General features: G+C 52.4%; 1 protein-coding gene across 5 annotated transcripts in view; it reads right to left on the bottom strand.

Annotated features, from left to right (window-relative positions):
* The window catches only part of CEP170 (centrosomal protein 170), a 428,342-nt gene that overhangs the window by 54,255 nt on the left and 352,125 nt on the right, over positions 1-21,962 (bottom strand). For all 5 annotated transcript variants that reach the window (XM_085611407.1, XM_085611409.1, XM_085611411.1 and 2 more), the window contains one exon: positions 11,550-11,638. In XM_085611407.1, the coding sequence (XP_085467533.1) occupies positions 11,550-11,638 (89 nt within the window). The remainder of the gene's footprint in view (positions 1-11,549; positions 11,639-21,962) is intronic.

Here is a 21,962-nt window from a genome sequence, read left to right as displayed (position 1 = left end):
ACCCCGAAGTGTAAAGGCCTACGGGCAGCCTAGCGCCAGCGTCGTGCTCATAGTGTAGGCTGGAGCGCGACAAGGATGCTGCAGTATAGCTCACTGCGACATATGTGGCAACGCGGAGATCCGGCGAGTCCAGTGTGCAGTTTCGCAGGCCATATCTATGCGTGTGCTACGCGGCGCATATCCGTCCTACCAGCGCCGCGCCCCCCAAGCCGCCAAGTGTCAGCGCACCCCTGGCATGTTACACAGTGCGCCCTGGGCAAGAGGTTTCCGCACTTTCCGGGCGTATCCGCCCCTGGCAGGGGGTGCGTGCCTACGCCACTTTGTCATCAGCAAGCGGGGCGCGCTAGGGGGGGGCAGCGCGCCGAAGGCGCCGCGCAACGCATCTATCGCTTGTTATCTGTAGTTAGGTAAGGATCCGGTCCGGGAACTTAACCAATAAACAAACTGTTCCCCGTGTATGTGCGGCGATAGGAGGTGTCAAGGTTAAGGTCGTAAACTCAGGGGGGGTCAAGGGGAAGGGGGGGAGGAGGAGATCATTCTGCGGTATAGCGGGAGGGCCATCATCCGTCAAGTGGGGCACAGTGGGACCTCGCAAGGCGCGCGGGGAGCAGTAGGCCGGGGGAGGGGGGGGGGGGGCGGTGGGGGGGGAGGGGGCTGCCAGGAGAGCTGGAATCCCATGCCGCCTATGTCCACACTCATCTTTTCTATGTGTAGGATGCTCCTCTGCGCCGGAGAGGGAGCGGTTGGGCAGGGCAGAGTGAACATGCCTTCCCGTCGGGGCCCCCAGCCGGGCATCGTGCGCGCTTCCGCAGACCGCGGCAGCAGCGATCGCTGTGTGTGGGCTATAGGTGCATAGCAAGTAAATCGCAGCAGCAGTCTCGTGTAGGGCGATAGTGTGGGGCTCTAGGGGCAAGCAGGAGGGGGCGGGAGCCAACTCCCTCGCAGTCCCAGGGCTGCCGCTGCCCCATCAGCAAGGGGGCGACAAACCCCAGAGACTCAGGTTATTCCTCGGCCCTGGCAGGCCCTCTGAAACTCTGTGAGGAGGTTATCCCAAAGCTGGGCGATGGGGAACTTCCGGAGCCCTACAGTTTCCTCACGAAGAAGCACCGCACTCTCCGCCTGCGCCCAATTGACAAAGGAGGCCCTCCAATGTCTGGTGTGTGGGGGGGCGGTTGCCTTCCAATGCTTAGTGAGCAAGCGTTTGGCCGTTATAAGACCCATGTCCCAAAAGCGTGCCTGCACTTTGATATCTTTTGTGCGCTTATCTAACCCTAGTATGCATGCTTCCCATGTGCGCGGGAGTCGTCCGTCAGCGTTGCGCGCGAGCAGTGTCAGTACGTCGTCCCAGTATGCCTTTATATGAGGGCAGTGCCATAGCATGTGTAATAGGTCTGCTCCCGGTAGCAAGCACCGCTGGCAAGATGCGTCAGTCCGCGCGAAGTACCTGTTAATTTTTTCGGGCGTAAGGTATGCGCGCTGTAGTATATAGTATTGTATAATTTTAAAGCGGGGATTGCGTGGGATGTTGGTCGGACCGGCCAGTATCAGTGCCCATTCCTTGTCTGTCCAGTCTCTTCCCCTGTCTGCCGCCCAGTGCTCCCTCAGCGTTACTGTGGATGGCTGCGAGTGCGCCTGCAGTGCCTGTGCTAGCCAGTGTATAATGTGCGCGCCATTACCCATAACGTGAAGGTATTGCATGAAGGTATGCGTCGGAGGTTCTACCGCTAGGTCGCCCCAGGAAGCAGTGAGCGTGTGCAAGAGGGAGGCGTGCAGGAGGAACTGTCCCGCCGGGAGAGCCGTGTCTTCAGCCAGGTTGGCAAATGTGAGCAATTCGCCATCCGCATATAGCTCGCTCAGCGTGTCCACCCCCGCCTGTTCCCAGCCAGTCAAGTGGGCCTCCGTAAGCGGCCCCATCGGGCCAGGTGTACCCAAGAGCGGCAAACTCGGGGCATATGGCGTAGTTGCGCGCGTGAGACGAAGGCACCGCAGGAAACATTTGCGCGCCACTGCCAGGTAGATCTGGGAGGGGCAGGGTGTGCGGGTTATCGGGTGGAACAGCGGGTTTATTTGCGTTCGTGTCCAGGCAGCCGCGTGCGAGGCAGTGTCCTCAAGCTGCTTGCCGCTCAGCCATCCCGCCACCCATTGCATCTGTGCCGCGAGATAGTACAATTCCATGTTAGGGACTGCCAAGCCCCCCGAATCCGTGGGCATATATAATTTAGTCAGCGCCACTCGCGGTCTCCCCTTGTTCCAGATGAGGCTACGCAACAGCACCTCTAGCTCACGGAATAGCTTGGTGGGAACATACAGTGGCATGTTCGCAAAATAATAGAGTAGGCGAGGCAGCACAATCATTTTGGTCAGTGCCACACGACTGGGCACGTTAAGGGGTAAGGTGTTCCAGAAGCCAATTTGTGCTCGGACAGAAGCGATCGCTCGAAAGAGGTTTCCCTCCAGGATATCTGCCGGGGTCCTGTAGATCCGTATCCCCAGGTAGCGGAAGGTGGTGGGGTGCCATTGCAGCTTGTCCCCTCCCAGTCGGATATCGCATTCAGGTGTGTCTGGGCTAAAGGGATATGCCCCCGACTTGGCCCAATTGACTCTCAGGCCCGACATTTCCTCAAATGTGCGGAAGATGTCGGTAAGGGAGGCAGGGATGGCAGTTATGTCCCTGACGTACAGTAGCAAGCCATCTGCATACAGTGACACCGCGTGCAGACCATCCTCCAACGGGATTCCCCACTCCAGCCCATGCGTCCTGAGAGTCGCGGCCAGCGGTTCCATGGCCAGAGAAAACAGCAATGGCGACAGTGGGCAGCCCTGGCGGGTGCCTCTGCGGACCCGGATGGCAGCTGAGAGGAGGCGGCCCGTGCGGACTCGGACTGTCGGTCTGTCATAAAGCAGGGCAATCATGGCACGGTATCCCCCCCTCAGTTGATACTTCTCTGTAACCGCCCTCAGATACGGCCACTCGACTGAATCGAAAGCTTTCTCCAGATCCAGTATCAGGCATCCCGCTCTCGGCCACCGCTGCGTAGCGTATTCCTGGACCCGAAAGAGGCGGCGTATGTTGTAGGAAGTGTGGCGTGTGGGGACAAATCCATTTTGGTCTCGGTGCACCAGGGCGGGTACATGAGGGGCCAGTCTCCTGGCTAATGTAGAAGCCAGGATTTTATAATCCGTATTTAGTAGCGCCAGTGGGCGGTATGAGCCCACCCGTGTGCTATCTTTGCCAGGTTTAAGAATAGAGACTAGCATGGCCTCATTTAACGTTGGGGGTAAAGCGGCATCTTCCGCTGCCGCTTTGTACATTCTCAGCAGTTCCGGGACGAGAATGTCCGAGCCGGCCTTGTACAGCTCCACCGGCAGCCCGTCCGGGCCCGGGGTTTTGCCATTTGACAGGTTAAAGATGGCTTCTCGGAGCTCGTCTGGCTCCAGTGGGGCCCCCAGTTCGTCTTGCTGCGCAATAGTCAGGTGCGGCATTTGCAGAGGGGAGAGATAATCGGCTATATCAGGGTGAGGGACTGGTAAGCGGGAGCGATACAACGCATCATAGTGGGCAGTGAAGGCATCGTGGATGCCAAGTTGCGTGTAAACCAGCTCCCCGCCCCCCGTCCGTATGGCCGCCACCGGGGTCTAGCGGGCCTCCTGAGAGATCAGCCACGCTAAAAGTTTGCCAGGCCTGTCGCCAAGGTGATGTGTTCTCGCCGAGTGCGCAGCATAGTTGACGTTTCGGAGTCGCTCTAAGAGGCGTGCATGCTCCGTACGGGCCTCGTGTAGCGGGTCTTCGTCCCCATCCATAGCCCCCTCCTCTCTTGTCAGTAAGTCCGACTCTAACCTAGTTAAGTCTCTCTCCAGTTGGTGCCTCACGTGTCCCTGTGCATGCAAGCAGTGTCCCCGGAGCACTACCTTGAAGGCGTCCCACTCCATCTGTGGAGTGGATGCCGTGCCAACATTATCCTCAAAGTATTGCGCGGCGCGTGCAAGTAAGGTATCTCGAAAAGCCGCATCCAATAACAGTGCAGGTTGTAGGCGCCATGTGGGCACAGGAGGGTGCGGGCGTGCCCAGGCTATGGACATGAAGTGTGGGTTGTGGTCCGAGTACGTGCGACCCATGTATTGTGTGTCCGTCACGTGGGGTAGAAGGTCAGTAGATGCCATGAACCGGTCCAGTCGAACATGCAAGTCGTGAGCGCCAGAGTAGTAGGAATACGTCCGCGTCCCCGGATTGCGCAGCCGCCAGACATCATGTAGATCCCATTGCGCGGCCCATTCCAATAGCGCTTTCGTGGCTCCCCGTGTAGAGGCGTTAGCTGGGGGTGGGAAGGAGCGATCCAGTGTTGTATCTAGAGTGCAATTATAGTCGCCCCCTATTATCCACGAGGTTGCATGCCAAGGCGCCATGGTCGCTGAGAGCCGCGCCAGGAAGCCTCCCTGGTCTACATTGGGGGAATAGAGGGACACTAGTGTGAGAAGCTGCCCATCCAACCTGCCCTGCGCAGCCGTATATCTGCCCTCCCGATCTACTACTGCGTCTGTGAGTTCCCAAGGAGTCCCAGGGCGGATCCATATCAGTGTTCCGCAAGCGTATGAGGAATATTCCGTAGCATACAATTGCCCTCGCCATCTACGGCGCAGCGCCCGCACTTCAGCTCCGTTCAAATGGGTTTCTTGCAGTAGCGCTATGTTGATTTTATGTCGTTTTAGGTATGAGTATATATGATAACGCCTGGCTGGTGTGTGCATTCCCCTGACATTCCAGGTGCATATTTGTACATTAGCCATAGCAGTCACGTGTGCGTGCGTCTCCCTCACCCCCCCAAGGCGCGGCCCCCAGCCCAAGGGTCCCCCAGCTCCAGCAGTCCGCTCCCACTGTGCAGTTGTGTTGAGTGTCGTGTGCGCAGTGCCATGTTCTCCAGCAGGGTAGGGGGATAGGAAAGAAAGGGAATACATAAAGCCTTAACATGGCAACAAAGCCTAAAATACCAAAAGGTCGGTCGCACAACAGGTCGCCGTCCAAACACTCAAGTGAGCTCGTAAACTATACAGTCTAGGGGGGTTCTTGTGGTTTACACTCTAGCAGGAAACAAAACAGAGCAGCCTCGGAAGTGCCCGGCGTCTCTCCCGGGTGTGGTGTGCAAGCCTCCGCTGACCGGCGGACGTCTTGTGTCTGTCGCTAAATGTCGTGGCAGCTGTACGCCCATGTACCAGTCCAGTATGGGCAAGGGTACCAGGGGGGGGCAGGCAGGTCCCCCTCCAAATAGGGCATGGTGCAGCAGGCTGGCAGTAAAGCGCCGCGGGGCACACCCACGCCCCCGCCAAGCAGGTATATGATTCACGTGTCTATGAGCAGAAAATGTACTTACAGTGTCCAGCTCCGTGCTCGAGTCCCCCAGAGCAGCGACCGTGTGGGCGCCGGTAGGCTCGAGGCAGTCCCCGGGGTAGCCAAACAGGAACTCAGGTGGGTCCATGTCATGCGGCAGATGGCAGTCAGCCCCCAGGCCCCGTCAACCAAAGAGATCCACTGTTTGCGGTGTGACCTCTGGGGGTCCCCCAGAGCTCTGTGTGTCCGGGATACCATAAATCGCCTCATCGTCTGTTGAAGACGCTGCCGGGTTAGCGCCCGGGCGGAGCGACGGCGCCGGGGAGTTGCTGATTGCCGCCACCCTGCGCAGGGCATCTCGCTGTTCCTGGTGAACCAGGACCGCCGGTGGGGAGCGACCCATCTCCTCCCTGACCAGCGGCGGCGTGGGCGGTCCGCGGCGGCGGCGCCGCCCCGATCCTCTGGTCCTCTCTGTTGTGACAGTACCCGGCGCCCCTCTCAGCGCGTCCGGCATTCCTCCATCTAGCCAGGCCTCCGCCTCCCCAGGGCTCGTGAAGAAATGCGTTTTGTCAAGTACCACCACTCGTAGTTTGGCAGGGAAAAGTAGCGAGTACTTGAGGTTCGCCTCGCGCAGTCTTCTTTTTACAGCCAGGAAGGAATGCCTCTGTCTTTGCACTCGTGCCGTGTAGTCCGGAAAGAACATCACCGCGGTGCTGTCTATGGTGATTTCCCCCAGATTCCTGGCTTCGCGCAGTATGGCGTCCCGGTCGCGGTAGTTGAGTACTCGAAGGAGAAACGGCCTAGGGTTAGAGCCCGGGGGGAGCGGCCGCGCGGCCACACGATGGGCTCTCTCCACCACAAAGTAGGGGGAAAGCGCGCTGTCCGGCAGTAGGTCTCGCAACCAGTCTTCAACCTTACGGGTGGGATCCACTCCTTCCCATTTCTCCGGCATGCCCACGAGGCGGATGTTATTTCTTCGTGCCCGTCCCTCCGCGTCTTCGGCCCTGTCTTCCAAAAGTTCCACTCTGTGCAGGAGATCTTGCACCTTTTCGTCTGTCTGCACTGCCATTGGTTCGATAACTGCCACCGTGTCTTCCAGGGTCTTAGTGCGGGCTTGCAGCTTTTTGTGATCGGCTCGGAGGTGGGTCAAATCTATCGCCACGCCATCAATTCTGGTCTCCAGAGAGGTGCGCGTCTGTTGTAGTGATTCCTCCATCCGTTCCATGGCCGCCAGGACACTATCCAGTTTCGCCGCCACTTGTTCGGTATCCATCTTGGGCGCCGTCTTCACTTGCTTTCCCCTCGCCGCTGCAGTTCCCGATCCAGTGCGTGTTCGCGCCCCTCCAGGCATGGAGCTGGCGGCGTGTGCAAGGTAATTTCTCCTGTCGCCGCGGGGCGGGGGCCCGTCACGCGTATCAAGTCACCTCTGTAACGTCGGGTCTGTCGCTGCAGGCCTTGTGTCACCTCCAGGGAGAGGGGCGACTCACGCGCCCTCCCCAGCTCAGCGTCGGGTCCCCTCGCCCCAAGTCGCCAGTCCACGCGCACTGCGTCTCGGCCGTCGCGAATCCAGAGGCTCCGAGCAGCGTAGGGTCCAACGGCAGCTAGACGGACGTCTGATGGCGCCCTCCAAGGGGTCGGGTCGCGCGTGCGCCCCCTGCCCACTCCGCATTCGCGCTGTTCCGTCGCAACGGCCAGAGGCGCAGGGCTTATGTTTCGCTGGTCTAAGGGGTCCAGCTAGGGATCCCGGTGGTACTCACTGCGTCCTCAAGCAGCGGCGACATGTGCAGTCGTGCTCGGCAGTGGCGCACCCCCTATCCAGAGCGAGTCCGCTCCCAGTGTCCAAAGGTTGACAGGAGATTAGTAGGGGAGTAGCCAATCCCAGTTTAGCAGTAGCCAGGCCAGAGCGGGGGGGGAGACGGAGCCTCTGTGTCTCTTCGCAGATCCTGGGATCCCTATCGCCGCCGGGGGTTCCCGCTCCTCCCTGAGGGCGTCCCAATCCAGCAGCAGGCCGAGGGCATCCACTGATACGCAATAGTGTCTAGGCCCCGTCTTCTCCTTGGTTCCACCCCGCCGCTCCCAGGGTCCCGTCCGCCAACTCACTCATGTACCGGGTGCCTCAGACCACGTCCACGTGTCCGCTCCAGGTCGTCCCCAGCTCGCCGCCGCCACACAGCTCTCCGTGGGGGAGGGGGGGGGGGCCTCCAGGCGCCTCCAGTCGCAGTGCCAGTCCGGCGGGGGCTCCTCCGTATCAGTCGTGGGCCTCCGCTCGATGCCGCGATGCGTCCCCCGCAGGCCGCAGTTCAAGGCCCGGGGAGCCGTCCGAAGCCGCGGACTCGCGTAATCAGTGTTCCCAGGCGCGCGTCCATCAATGCGGTCTCAGGTTCGCTGTCGGTGCGGGGCCCCGCCTCCGATTCGCCCCAAACTCAGCCAGGGCAGGCAGTAGGTGCCGGAGCAGGTCCGCCGGCAGTATCGGGCCGCGTACAGGATTTTTGAAGCGGAGAAACGACCCGGGGCAGGGAGGCTCAAGCAGGAGCTCTACCCGGGCACGCTCTCATCGCGTGCTAAGCCACGCCCCCGGTGTAAGCTTTACCTATGGCTGAATTGAGAACTGCTCCCAGAAAATCTTGGGCCTGCTCCAGGTAGAGGAGGGTTTTATGTGGTACTGACTGTGAAGCCCTATCACCCCTGTATGAGAAGACATGAATTTTGCTGCACTTCAAGTGAGCCAGAAACACACTAAGCTATTTGTAAATGCTCTTGAATATGTTGTTACTCTGAATGGTAGAACAGTGGCAGGAAACCCTTGCAGGTGACAGTGCGCTTTACAAATACACATAACATAAAATCAAGTAGAATTTGCAATATGTGTTCCACTTACTTCAAGCCTTAGGTACTGACGGTGCACCTAATAATAAGGATGATGAAGTATGTGTCTTTTAGAGAGAGTGTTGGCACACAGTCCCCACTGGTCCCATTTTTATTAGGAGAGGATGTCTTGCAGAGTATCTTGAAATGTTTATGTAGTGACTAAGTAATTTCAAATCCAAGATTGCTCCTAATCCATTCAGGGGATTAGGAAGTAAAAAGAGTCCAATCCTTGCTCTTGTTGACAAGATCGCACCATTTCAATAGCCATTTTTTTTAAGAAGTGCCAGCATCTCTTTTATTAACCGTTTGAGATGATCCTGGTTGATTGTGGGGGACATGTGGGCATGATGGTATGAAACTCTAACCAGTAACTGTGGGTTATTGTGGATGCTACCAACTGATTGGACATTATGTCTTTCTAATTTGAGTGGCATTACCCCCATACTAACAACAGGTGATAAATGAACGGGGACAATGCAGGGAAGGTCACTGCCTGGTGACACAGAAGCCTCTTCCTTTGCACCTCTTGCCCTAGTTCATCCATTTCCACAAAAAACTCCCAAGACATATGTCTAAGTTGCTGCTATGTTTCTGGAAAAGACTTGGATCATTGTCTGCTCCAATCTTTTCCAACTTTTGCTGTAGGGAATGTTTGAGCTTTCCGGAAATCTGCCCTATGCTGGTTATGTTGACGGACGCCCACTGCTTTAGTTGTGTCAGTGTCTTATTATAATCTTCTCTAACAGTTCATCGATTTGAGGGCCAAAGAATATTGTCTTTTGAGTGACGAACCAATTAGGTGCTGTTGGACCTCTGGGCAGAACCATGAAATTCTAAGCCAGGTACATCTACTCCTAGGTTGCTGTTATTTACTTACTTCGAAGATGTGTCTGCTGCATACCTAAGATGACGCTATTTGCTGTCTTTATCAGAGGAAGTGCACAACTGGGAGTCTGCCAGCACACATCTCAAGATATACGGCTTTTGTGCTGTAGGTTTAAACCTTTTCTCCATCATTAGAGTTATAACTATAGCCTTCACAGATTCTTGATCAGCGAAGCACTCTTAAATAGTGACTGATTTACATAAGTTTACTACTTGTAGTTTTTCATAGACTCCTAAACAATAACATTTATTGTTACATTATTTTTTAAGTTAAAATTAGGTTATTGAAATATGTTAGGGAGGCTATTTTTTTGCAATAGTAACTTACAATCGCGGTTTTTGAATACCGAAAAGTAATAAACATACTCAAAAGTATTTGCAACCTTTGTATATCAGGCCCATAGTCTTTAACATACGTATTACCTGGGTGGTCTTTAGATATTTTCATAAACATCTCAATGAGGAAGTCATCAACTGCCTTCTCGTGTATGGGAAAGTTGTGGTGTGCTGCTGCCCCTCAGATAAAGCATTGTATGAAGAGATGTCATTTGGTGGAGAAGCCCTAACTGGATATGGAAATATATGTGCAAGGCTGTGCTATCTTGGCTGTCTACCCTGTAGTCATTCGATGCATCAGTCTGTTGCATGTGGGTGATTATCAAAACGAAGTCCCTCATCAGACACTGAATGTATGGACCGTGAAGACACAGGCGGCGCTAAGGCAGTTGCAGATTCTGCATTCCTTTTGTTCAAGACTGGAAAATGTCTGATCTTCTCTGAAATTGACTCTTCAAATGTGAGCCTGAGCTTTTACAGAAAGGCTGGTGTGTATTGCAGTTGCCATGCAACAATATCGCCCGTGCCAGGATCAATGTATATATTTTTCTCTCTTTCTTTTACATCTGACATTTCAGACCCTTCCAGTTAACGATGAGGGTTGGACGCTGAAGACTTGCTTGACTTTGAGGAGTTTCACACCTAACTCATCTTCGAGAATCTCCTCAGCTTACAGATTCTTCTCCTGAAGGTCAGACTTCCTCCAGCATTAAGGGTTCTTCTCTAGACCAAGTTGTCTCTAGCAGAGTGAGCAGCACAGACTATTGCACCGTCTTCAGAACTTGTTCTTTGCTTAAGAAAAGGCACTCTCAGGACTGTTCCTATCTGTGGAGTTGAAAGTTTTTTCAAGGTCAATTCACAGAGGGAGGATTTTGAGGTTGTTGAGACCAGTCCTTGGCGTGACACACAAGGTGTGGTCTAAGTCCTGGATTTGAGTTTGGGGTGTGGGGGGGGTGGAGGTCATGGAAGATTTGGAGAGCCAACTTCTCTGGAGTCAGAGTCTTCTAGCAATACAGAAATTGTACTTTGTTCACTTTGTTCCTAAGATGTAGCGGATGGTTTTCCATATTGTCCTCAGATTCAAAGGCATCAAAGTTCTAGGATAATTCTCCAGAAGTGGACTCAGTAGAGTTCAGGAACTGGATCCCAGAATAGAGTACCCACTGCCTGTCCCATCAGTGCTGGGTAGTTTTCTTGGACCATAAAGTGATACACACAGAACAGACAGTTGCACTATAGTACCTCGGAAAGCAGAGGTTATCGACCCATCTTTAGGATTAATAACTTTCTATTGCAAGAGGGGCAGGACCTAAATGGAATAAATGTATTATCCATATCTTTTCCACAAATTAATCATTTTGTTTCAATTTGCTCCTGGGTGTTCCACTAGACAGATGTCGGTGTGGTACGTGTTATTTCTCTTCTGACACTGTCAGTCCTCCTTTTCTGAGTAGCCTGGCATCAAATTCTTTCAGTTTTTTATCACAATGGTGACAGAGAACTGAAAGCATGTCAAAGACCGATGGTGGAAAAAACAATTTGAGGTACGGGTTGTATCCTGGTGAATTTTAGGTTTCGGGTTATGGACCATAAGTCACATCGAAATTGGAACACCCTTTTCAAAGTAAAACAACTTGCGGTGTTCTGAGCCCAAAACTTAAGAGTCTACGCAGCACGTGATCTACAGCTACAAAAGCTGCAAATAGAATTTACCAATGTTTACAGATAGTCCTGAGATTTTGCCCTAAACAAATTTGTTTCAGTTATGACTATACAAAAATATAGTTGACAGGGTAGTTTTCTAATAGTGAAGTCGTTTTTAAATTATTTAATTCCAGAGTGGAGTAACCCATTTGAGGCATTAGGGTGCAACACAAACTATACAAAGAATACACTGTAAGAATATTGCATTTAAAGACCATTTAAATGGAACAGTTACATATACATAGAAACATATTAGAATTTTCTTAACACAAAATAATTTAACAACTATGTCTCAATTCAACATCATAGCCACTTGGTATTTGGTTCCTTTCTCAAAGTAAAAAATAGCCTTCAGACCACAGCTAATTTTCAAATAGAAACTGAAATGCATGAAAATGTATATGGTATAAAATATATATATTTAACCCCATACCTGATTTTACCAGCTGTTTTGTCTATGGCTTGCCTAATCTTCCGAGAGAACTGGAAAACTGACGACAGCAACAAGGTGTCTCCCATCGCCTAGGAAGACAATAACAGTTGTTAATAAACGTAAGACAGAAACATTCATGGGGCAACTTTCATACCTTCTTACCTAAAGTTGACCAAGGTAGTGTAACCACCAAGCAATTAAAAAAATGCCTCCATGCTTACTTTTGAGGAATTCTTTCAACAAGTTTTTATGTCACTAAGAGAGGAAGTCCCCTTTACAGATTTACAAAGCTTGTAGATATGAGAAAGTAGAGCCTAAGTCAAAAGTTGGAACAGTTTCTTCAACATATATTGGAAAAATAGTTAACTGTTCAGAAACCTTAAGCTGCCTGCCGATTTCACAAGCATTATATAAAGAGCATGCTCCAAAGTTACGATTGAAATGCCCTTCAATTTATATATTGCTGACACGTCTAACCTCCTTGACGAAGCAAACTGTGACCCACACAAACTGGGAGGGTCATCAATTGACCCACCTGCTATGTGCAGACTGCCTCGTGCTCCTCAGCCAGACAAAGACTGGCCTTCAGCGACAACTATCAATCTTATATGCTTATACCACCAGGAATGGGCTGGAGATCAATCAAACAAAAACTTTGACCGTTACATTTGGACCTAAACCAATCGAACATGGCAGGTGACAGCTCAATGGCGTCTGGCTCCACTATAGCAACGACTACAAATATTTGGGCGTTCATCTAGACATTAAAGGGTCATTCAGTTCTCACTTTAGCTATATGAATGGCGAAGGCTCCAGCTTAATGTTTGCTCCTACAGCTATTGCTCAGAACAAGCTAGGACCAAGTCGTGACTCCCTTCTCCAGTTGATGAAAGCATAGCTCATTAACTTACAGAAGCGAAATTGCCCTGACCAGGGAGGCTACCATGACAGATAAACTCATCATTAGAATTTACAAAGCGGTTCTCCACAAACCAAAAAGATCGTCACCAGCACAAATAAGACTTGAGTTCAGCATCAAAAAACAGCACTGGGCCAGAGGCAGCTGCTTTCTAAACTTCTGTCACAGGCTTAGGACTACACAGCAAGACTCCATGCATGGCCTAATCTGGCGCGAATTAGAGGATGCCGGTATAACTTCGTCCAACATGCAACACCTCGAAGTCAAACTAAAAGAATTTTCACTTATCGAGGCCTGGGGCAAGCATCTCTCTCACCAGGTATTTAAAAAACTAATGGCAACCACAGCAAAAAAAACTTTTCTAACTGGAGGACATGGTGGCACTGAGCAAGCGCTCCCACTCATGGTCAGTAATCAATTCCTACTCCTCCAGTAAACAACATAACTACATTTCTCACACATATCCCCTGCCGATTAAGGCCAAGTTAGTGGCATTAAGACTGGGTGAGTGGAACCCGTGAGCTCACTTTTCGGCATGGCGTCGCCCAGACCCCTACGATATAAGATGCAGTCTCTGTGGACAGAAAAAAGAAACTTTAATCCATATCCTATTTTACTGCAACAAAGGAAAATCCTTCTCCGCAATGACTTTATTCGCCTAGGAGTTCGTACCTGCTGACAGCAGTAATAGCCAGTCTGAACCCTGTGAACTCATTATTATACGTTAAAGCTGTTAAGTATCTGCGGATAGCTGTGGCCAAACCGGACGAGGTAAATTCCATCTGTCCTGCAAACAACCCGACGTCAAGTGTCGCAGATTAAGCACCCCTTCTATTTTGCACATTGCATTTTTTTCTTTCAAATTTTAACACTCGTGCAACCCGATATTGTTGGTCTGTGCTTGCAAAAATGTCTTGCTACACGTTACATTTCAAAATTCCGTTGCACAGGCATAATTACCAGCGCTGTGTGCCTTAAATTGGCTTGGTATTGTCTATGCTGCTATTGCAAATGTATACATTGTCTTTTAGCAATCAAATATGCTGCAAATCCTGTTCTTCTGTTTTAACAATGGCTTAGCTTGTTATTTCTTGTGACTTAAACAGGTGTGTTATTGTCTATGCTGCTATTGCACTTTTGCACATTGCCTTTTAGCAATCAAATATGCTGCAAATGCTGTTTTTCCATTTTAACAATGGCTCAGCTTAATCTTTGTGTGCAAACTCAGACCTGCTTGTTCTTATGGGATGTTTTAACTTAGCATGTTGAATGCCTTTAATCTGTATGTATGTCTGTTTGTTAAGGTTTTTACTGTCCAATAAACTAGTATTACAGATTTAAATGTCCAGGCATAACTGCTGCAGAAAGTGTGAGGAGCATCAAACAAGCCCAGATTTCATTAAGACAAAGAAGTGGAGGAAGAAAGGATTTCTGAACGTAATTGTAATGTATCTCAAATATCTAACCAAAACTTGTGTACTTTATAAAATGAGTCAGATATTTAAGCACTGGTGTAGGAAAACAGGTCAAATTGTGAATTTCTAGTAAACACCAAGCACTTATGAATATTCCATACATTAGTTGTTGGTTACATCTGTTTTAATAGAATTTAATTCAATCCCCCCTACAGACGTAACTTCACCTATGGACCTAGAGTTACAATGGGGGGCACATGTGTATAGACCAACAGACTTATTTCTATTCAGAAGAATGTGCTTGCAGTTTACCACATAAGCAGTGCACTAGCATGAATAGCTCAATGCCACCCAGCCATTGATCCCTACTGAATAAACAAGAAGTAACTTATGCATAAGACACTGTCCAAGACTTCACTCAACCTTCACTTATGATAGTTCTAGATAACAAAAATCAGCATTATTATGTCACAATAACCCATCTCTACTGTTATTGTTGCCTGATCTGAAAATAATTTTCAAGATGGAAACTCATTTTCAATTTTTGTGAATTAGCACCTACAAGGAAACCATGGTTTACAGCAAAGATATTTTATCTCCTTTAAGATAAGCCCATTAGGAACATGAATTTCATTTTATACCCTAAAGAACAAGTTACTTACCTTCGGTAACGATGTATCTGTAAGAAACATTAGTTAGTTAGATTCCTCACCTTAGAATATCCCCAGGCGTCAGACTGGATCCGGAAGATTTTTTCGTCAGCAATACCCCTTGCGCGTCGCTAGGCGTCGTCTGCGGCTCCGCGTCCGTCGTCCGCGTCGTGCGCCGGGATGACGTCGTCGGAGTACTTAGACGCCGCCCTCGCGCGCTGACGTCAGTTCTTGTACATAGCTTTCCGCGCCAGGAACGCAGAGCCCTGCAAGAGACCGACACTGGTGCCAAAAATAAAATCTAGGGGCCTGAAAAGGATAACCTTAACCCTAGATGTCAGTTCGCAGAACGGGGAGGATGGGTGGGTCGGTGAGGAATCTAACTAACTAATGTTTCTTACAGATACATCGTTACCGAAGGTAAGTAACTTGTTCATCTGAAAGAAACACGTTAGTTAGATTCCTCACCTTAGAATAGATACCCAAGCAATACCATCCCCGGTGGTGGGTCTGCGAACCAAGATCACACCAGAAAGTCCTGGAGGACAGAACGGCCAAAGAAGCCATCCCTCCGGACTTGGCTGTCAAGGCAATAATGCCTGGCAAACGTGTGTAGTGAGGCCCACGTTGCCGCCTGACAGATGTCCTGCAAAGGGACACCCCGTCCCAAAGCAGTAGTATCCGCTGTGGCCCAAGTAGAATGGGCGCGCAGCCCAACAGGAGGGTCCTTTTTTGCCAAGGAATAACAAATTTTGATGCACAAAACGACCCACCGAGAGATGGTCCGTTTGTGCACAGCTTTTCCCTTCTTAGCACCCACGTATCCAACGAAAAGTTGGTCGTCCACCCGGAACTGCTTTGTGCGGTCCAGATAAAAGGAGAGCGCACGTTTTGGGTCCAGACGGTGGAGCCTCTCTTCCTCTTTGGAAGGATGCGGAGGCGGAAAGAAGGTGGACAAGGTGACAGACTGCCCAAGATGAAAGGGGGTCACCACTTTCGGAAGAAAGGAGGGACGAGGCCGAAGGACAACCTTGTCCGGATGAACAGAGAGAAAAGGAGGCTTTGATGATAAAGCCTGGAGCTCACTCACCCGTCTAGCCGAGGTGATGGCTACCAGAAAAGCAGTCTTAAGCGTCAGCAGACGAAGAGGACAATTATGAAGAGGCTCAAAGGGAGCGCACATTAGAAATGTGAGAACAAGATTCAAGTCCCACTGAGGCATTACAAAAGGGACAGGAGGGAACGTGTGAGTAATGCCTTTTAGAAAGCGTGTAACTACAGGGGACTTGAAAAGAGAAGGCTGATCAGGAAGCCGCAAGAAGGCAGAGATGGCAGCAAGATAACCTTTCAAGGTGCCCAGGGCAGAGCCCTGCTGGGCCAAAGAAAGAAGAGGAGAACCTCAGAAAGAGGGGCGGAAAGGGGATCCACAGCCTTTGCTGTGCACCATGCCACAAATTTGTTCCACCGGCAGGCGTATACCGTCTTTGTGGAGGGACGCCTGGCTGCCAGAATGATATCACAGACTTCAGGAGGCAAGTCAAATGGCATCAACTGCCGCCGCTCAATCTCCACGCATGGAGGTGGAGGCTGGACAGGTTCGGGTGGAGGACCGTCCCCTGCTGCTGACGAGGGGCAGACGTGTCGGAGGATCGGTCAACATACTGAGTAGCTCGGGATACCAGTACCTTCGTGCCCAATCCGGAGCCACCAAGATGACTTGGGCCCGGTCGTGCCTGATCTTCTTCAGCACTCTGGGCAGAAGTGGTATAGGCGGAAAGGCGTACAACAGACCGCAACTCCACTCGTGACGAAAAGCGTCGCCGAGCGAGTGCCGCCTTGGAAATTCCAACGCGCAGAACTGCTGACATTGCGCGTTCTCTTCGGTGGCGAATAGATCTAACCAAGGCTCTCCCCACAGCTGAAAGAGACCTTGCGCCACTTCGGAGTTCAGACGCAATTCGTGATCCATCATGCACCGGCGGCTGAGTTCGTCTGCTCTGGCGTTCAGAGAGCCCGCCAGATGTTGAACCACTAGGGTGACGCCCTGGTGTTCCAGTCATGTCCAGAGGCGCAGAGCCTCCTGACAAAGGGTCCACGACCCCACCCCGCCCTGTTTGTTGCAATACCACATGGCGGTGGTGTTGTCCGTGAACACCTGCACGACACTTCCCCTGACAGAGGGAAGGAAGGCTTTCAGTGCAAGTCGGATCGCTCTCAGCTCCAACAAGTTGATGTGGAGGCGAGACTCCACCGGAGACCAGAGGCCTCTGATCTCCACCTCTCCCATATGGCCACCCCATCCCAGGAGGGACGCATCCGTCACTACGACATGCTCCGGTTGGGGAAGGGAGAGGCTCTTGCCCGTGACCCAATCGCTGTCCGTGAGCCACCACTGCAACTGCTGCGCAGTGCCCTCCGAGATCAAGACATGGTCGGACAGGTTGCCGTGATGCTGGGCCCACTGAAACTTCAGGTCCCACTGCAGAGCCCGCATGCGCCGCCTGGCGTGATGCACTAGTAGGATGCAGGAGGCCATCAGCCCCAGAAGCTGCAACACTAGCCTGACCGAAACCCAGGATAGAGGCCGAAAGATGGGAATCAGGGCCTGTATATCCCGGACCCGCTGTTCCGGAGGATAAGCCCGGAACTGCGCCGAATCGAGAACCGCTCCGATGAAGAGGAGCTTCTGAGAGGGACTCAGGTGTGACTTCGGCACGTTGATGGAAAACCCCAGCAAATGCAGGAGATCCGCCGTAGTCTGGAGGTGGGAGACGACTGCCTGGGGCGAGCCCGCCTTCAACAACCAGTCGTCGAGATAGGGGAAGATTGGAACCCCTGATCTGCGCAGATGAGCTGCGACCACCGCCATCACTTTCGTGAACACCCGAGGGGCAATGGTGAGGCCGAAGGGGAGCACGGTGAACTGAAAGTGCTCCTGGCCCACCGTGAACCGCAGGTAACGCCGGTGGGCCGGCAGGACGGGGATGTGGAAATAAGCGTCCTGCAAGTCCAACGCTACCATCCAGTCTCCAGGGTCTAGGGCAGCTAGAACCTGAGCCAAAGTTAACATTTTGAACCGTTCCTTCCGAAGGAAGGCATTGACGTTCCGGAGGTCCAAGATAGGGCGTAGGCCCCCCTTGCCCTTCTTGGGAACCAGAAAGTAGTGGGAATAACAACCACGACCTACTTCTGGGCTCGGAACGCGCTCGACGGCCTCTTTGGCCAAGAGGTCCGAAACTTCCTCTCGCAGAAGATTCAAATGATCCTCCGAGATACGGTGGTGCTGCGGTGGCATGGCTAGAGGGGTCGTCTCGAAGGGGAGGGAGTAGCCCCTTCGGACGATCTGCAGCACCCACCTGTCCGAAGTGATGGTACGCCAGTGGAGCAGGTGATGGCGAACTCTGCCGCCCACTGGCGAGGAATGGGCCGGAAAGCTCGGACTAGGAAGGCTTGGAGGCGGATGCTGCCGGGGTGGATGTGGGCTGACCGCGTCGTCCTCCAGAACCGCCTCGGCGGAAACCACGTCCGCGACCGCGCGCAGGTTGGTTCTGCGGCTGGTGGCTAGGCGGACGTGAGGAGGCACCCCTTCCTTGGCCACGAAAGGGGCGAAAGGCGGAAGTTTGCGACCACGGGGCCGAGAGGCCCAAGGACTTGGCCGTAGCCCGGGAGTCCTTAAAGCGATTCAGCGCACTGTCCGCTTTCTCACCAAAAAGGAGAGTGCCATCAAAGGGCATGTCCATGAGGGTTCTCTGGACATCCCCCGAAAAGGACGTGGACCGCAGCCAGGCGTGACGTCTAAGCGCCACCGTGGTAGAAATCGCCCTACCCAGCGAGTCCGTAGTGTCAAGCCCACATCGGATTGCATGTCGTGCTGCGTCCCTCCCATCGGCCAGAGCCTGGGTAAGTCGTGTCTGGGCCTCCTCCGGGCACAGGGGCAGCACGTCCTCCACCGTATCCCACAGAGAGTGGGAATAACGGTCCAAAAGACAGGCGGTGTTCAAGGACCGCAGACCCAAACTAAGGGAGGAGAACAGCTTTTTGCCAAACTGTACCAGTCTCTTTGGAATCCCGGTCCGGCGGAGCGGTCGGGAAGGAGGATTGGGAGGTAGAAGCCTGGATAACCAGGCTCTCGGGGGTGGGGTGTTGGGACAGAAAACTGGGGTCGCCCGGAGCAGGGCGGTGGCGCATGGCGACGTTCCTGTCCACAGGAGGAACTGTGGAGGGCTTGGACCAGGTGCCCTGCAGAACGTCAATGAGGGCCTCATTGAATTGCAGCAGAGGCTCAGTGGAGCTTGCTGCAGACTGAAGCACCTCAGTGAGGACGTTAGTCCTCACAGCCACGGCAGGCAGCTCGAGCCCAAGGGCTGCGGCTGCCTTGCGCACCACCACAGAGAAAGCAGCACCCTCCTCCGAAGCCACAGTCGGAGGAGAGATGGATCCAGTGTCTGGTGAGGTTTCCAGACCACTGGCCTCCCCCAGTTCATCTGCCCAGTCCTGTGACAGCTGAGCCTGAACGGCCATAGGATCCTCGGACCCCTCCCATATGCCCCCGTCATCCGATTCCTGGTAAACAGGAGGAAGGAGCGGAGCCGGACGATAGACATAATGTGTCTCTAACGGCGCCGTACGCGGCGTCCATCGACACCGCAACGGCGCCGGATCCGGAGCGGGGCTGAACTGGGGCTCGACGCCGAGCGGAGCCGGCGTCGGAGGTGGAACCGGTGTCGACGCCGGCGGAGGAGGCGTGACGAGGTCGACCGGCGTCGACGGGGACTCGAGGGCGAGTCCCTCGGGGACCTGCGGCGTCGTGGCCGGAGCCGGCGTCGTGGCCGGAGCCGGCGCCGGGGCCGGAGCCGCCGGCATGTAAGGTTGCCCAGTCGGGTCCGCGGGGCCCGAAGGCGTGCCAGCGGGCGTCGACGGCGGAGTCAGGCTCCTCATGGCCGAGAGGAAGGCACTGACTTCCGCCGGCGTCGCGTCAATCCCAGGGACCGGCGGGTATGGGGACTTGCGCGGCGCCTGCGGCACCGCTGGAGCCGCGGGGGTGGAACCACCCTGACCCTCGGCCAAGTCGCGCGACCGGCGAGGGGAGTCCGAAGAGCGGTGTCGCCTCTTGGACTTCTTGGAGTGCTTCGACTTACCCGAAGACTTGGAGCCAGACGAGCGATGATGACATTGGCTGCGGCTCCGCGACCGATCCTTGGACCTCCTCCTGGACCGGGATCGAGAGGGGCGCGGAGCCGAGTGGCGAATCTCGAGGAGCTTACGGGACCGCTCCCGTCTAGCCTTCGAGGTCAGGGCCTTGCAGTCCGAACATGACTCCGCGTCGTGGTCGAGGCCCAAACAGTAAAGGCACCGGTGACATCAAGCGGGTACAGTCGGCACAGGCTTTGAAATCAGGCATCCTACCGGCACCGGAGTCGAGACAAGATCAAAAAGGATCAAAAAACGTAGTCAAAAAAGACAAAAGGGGTAGCTCTCCCGGATCTGCGCTTACTGGCGCGGAAAAAGAAGAACTGACGTCAGCGTGCGAGGGCGGCGTCTAAGTACTCCGACGACGTCATCCCGGCGCACGACGCCGACGACGGACGCGGAGCCGCAGACGACGCCTAGCGACGCGCAAGGGGTATTGCTGACGAAAAAATCTTCCGGATCCAGTCTGACGCCTGGGGATATTCTAAGGTGAGGAACCTAACTAACGTGTTTCTTTCAGATAAAGTATTTTGAGGGAGAAAAATAAGTTCACTTAAAAAGTTTGTTTGGGATTGTTTTCTAGGCGAGCTGAAATTAGGGACTTGTCTTTTAAACAACAGTTACGAAAGAATGGGACATGTGGTGGTGTGAACATGTGTAAGGAACTTAAGTTTGCCAATTGAAAGGTGGGAATGGACTGTGTGATGCCACAAGTTGCATGCCGTCCAGACAGTAGCACTGAAACTGCTCTGCTAGCAGCCACAGAAGGGCCATTTTAGATCAGGGTGGGATCGCAGCTCTGATCCTTTTGGATCTGAATGCGGCATTTGACACCGTCTCACACCAGGTGTTAACATATAAGGTTGATGGAATTGGAATTTCCGGAACAGCACTAATGTGGGTAACCTCGATCATTCATAATAGAACCTTTCAAGTCTTTGAGGAGACCACCCTGTCAAACACCTACTCCCTTGGTTGTGGGGTCCCGCAGGTATCCTCACTAAGCCCAACATTATTTAATCTGTATGTCATCTCACTGGCAGAAATCATTAACAGTCAAGGCATCTCCTCTATATCCTTAGCCAATGACACCCAGATTATCATTTCCATCCCCCACCAAACAGACAAAACTTTGTCGTCCCCCCCTCGCCTTTAACGTTGGTCTCAAGCAGGGCGTGGAGTGGATAGCATCTAGCAGCCTTAAACTCAATGGGGAAAAGACAGAGGTGATGGCGGTAGGAAAAACCCTCCAGATGGATGCAACTGAACTGGCCCGAACCCCTTCGGGAATCAACCGCTCTCCAAACCAGAAATCCAAAGCTTAGATGTCTGGCTTTATGATAAGATTACTATGGCAGCTCAAGCCAAAAATCTGGCAGCAACATGCTTCAGCAGACTAAGGACATTGCGATAACTGCTCAGATGGCTGTCAGATCCATCACAGAGGATAGTGGTACAGGGTTTAGTCATCTCCAGACTTGACTATGGAAACTCACTGTTCCGAGGCAGCCTAAAGTCTGTCATAAAAAGACTACAAGTTATACAAAATGCAGCAGCGTGTATTCTATTTTAAAATTCTCAATCGCTACTTTGCCACCTCTGCCCTACCAAGTCTTCTCTAGTTGCTGGTAATAAAAAGGATACACTTTAAAGTATTGTGCATGGTCCATACAGCAATGCACAAAAGAGGTCCCAAGCAGATTCAAAATGTACTTACTCCTTACAACCCCACTAGACTACTACAATCCAACACACAACAACTGTTTGCAGTCCCCAGGATAATGAGAGCCAGGAGTGGAGGAAGATCTTTCGCGTTCCTAGCACCTAAACTTTGGAACATACTCTCAAAGATCCCAAGGAAAATCACATTTAAATTAGCTTTCAGGAAATTGTTCAAAACTACCATTTTTAATGTGATTTTATCTACCCTCTTATCTGTGTTCTTACCTGCATAATACTTGGTTGTCATACCCTTTTGGGTAGCCAAGTGCTTAAGAAATCTCCTTGAATGGAATAGAATAGAAGCTCGTCTGGTATATGATGTCCACTAATGTAAGTGGGCACCTTGCACCAGTCCAGACAACCCTTATGGTGATTTAAGAGGTCTTAGACAATCTTAGAAAGCTCTCGAAGTGGTAGCTGTGGAGAGCAGCCTTCAGGCTTAGTCCAGAAAGAGTGTAAAGCAACTTGTGTTACCAGAATGTAATCTTATTGTATAGATTAAGTGAAAAGAACCACA

The sequence above is a fragment of the Triturus cristatus genome, chromosome 6 (genome assembly GCF_964204655.1).
Source record: "Triturus cristatus chromosome 6, aTriCri1.1, whole genome shotgun sequence".
Lineage (NCBI taxonomy): Eukaryota > Metazoa > Chordata > Amphibia > Caudata > Salamandridae > Triturus > Triturus cristatus.
Note: the sequence above shows the minus strand (reverse complement) of the source record. Positions and strands in the feature narration are given on the sequence as shown.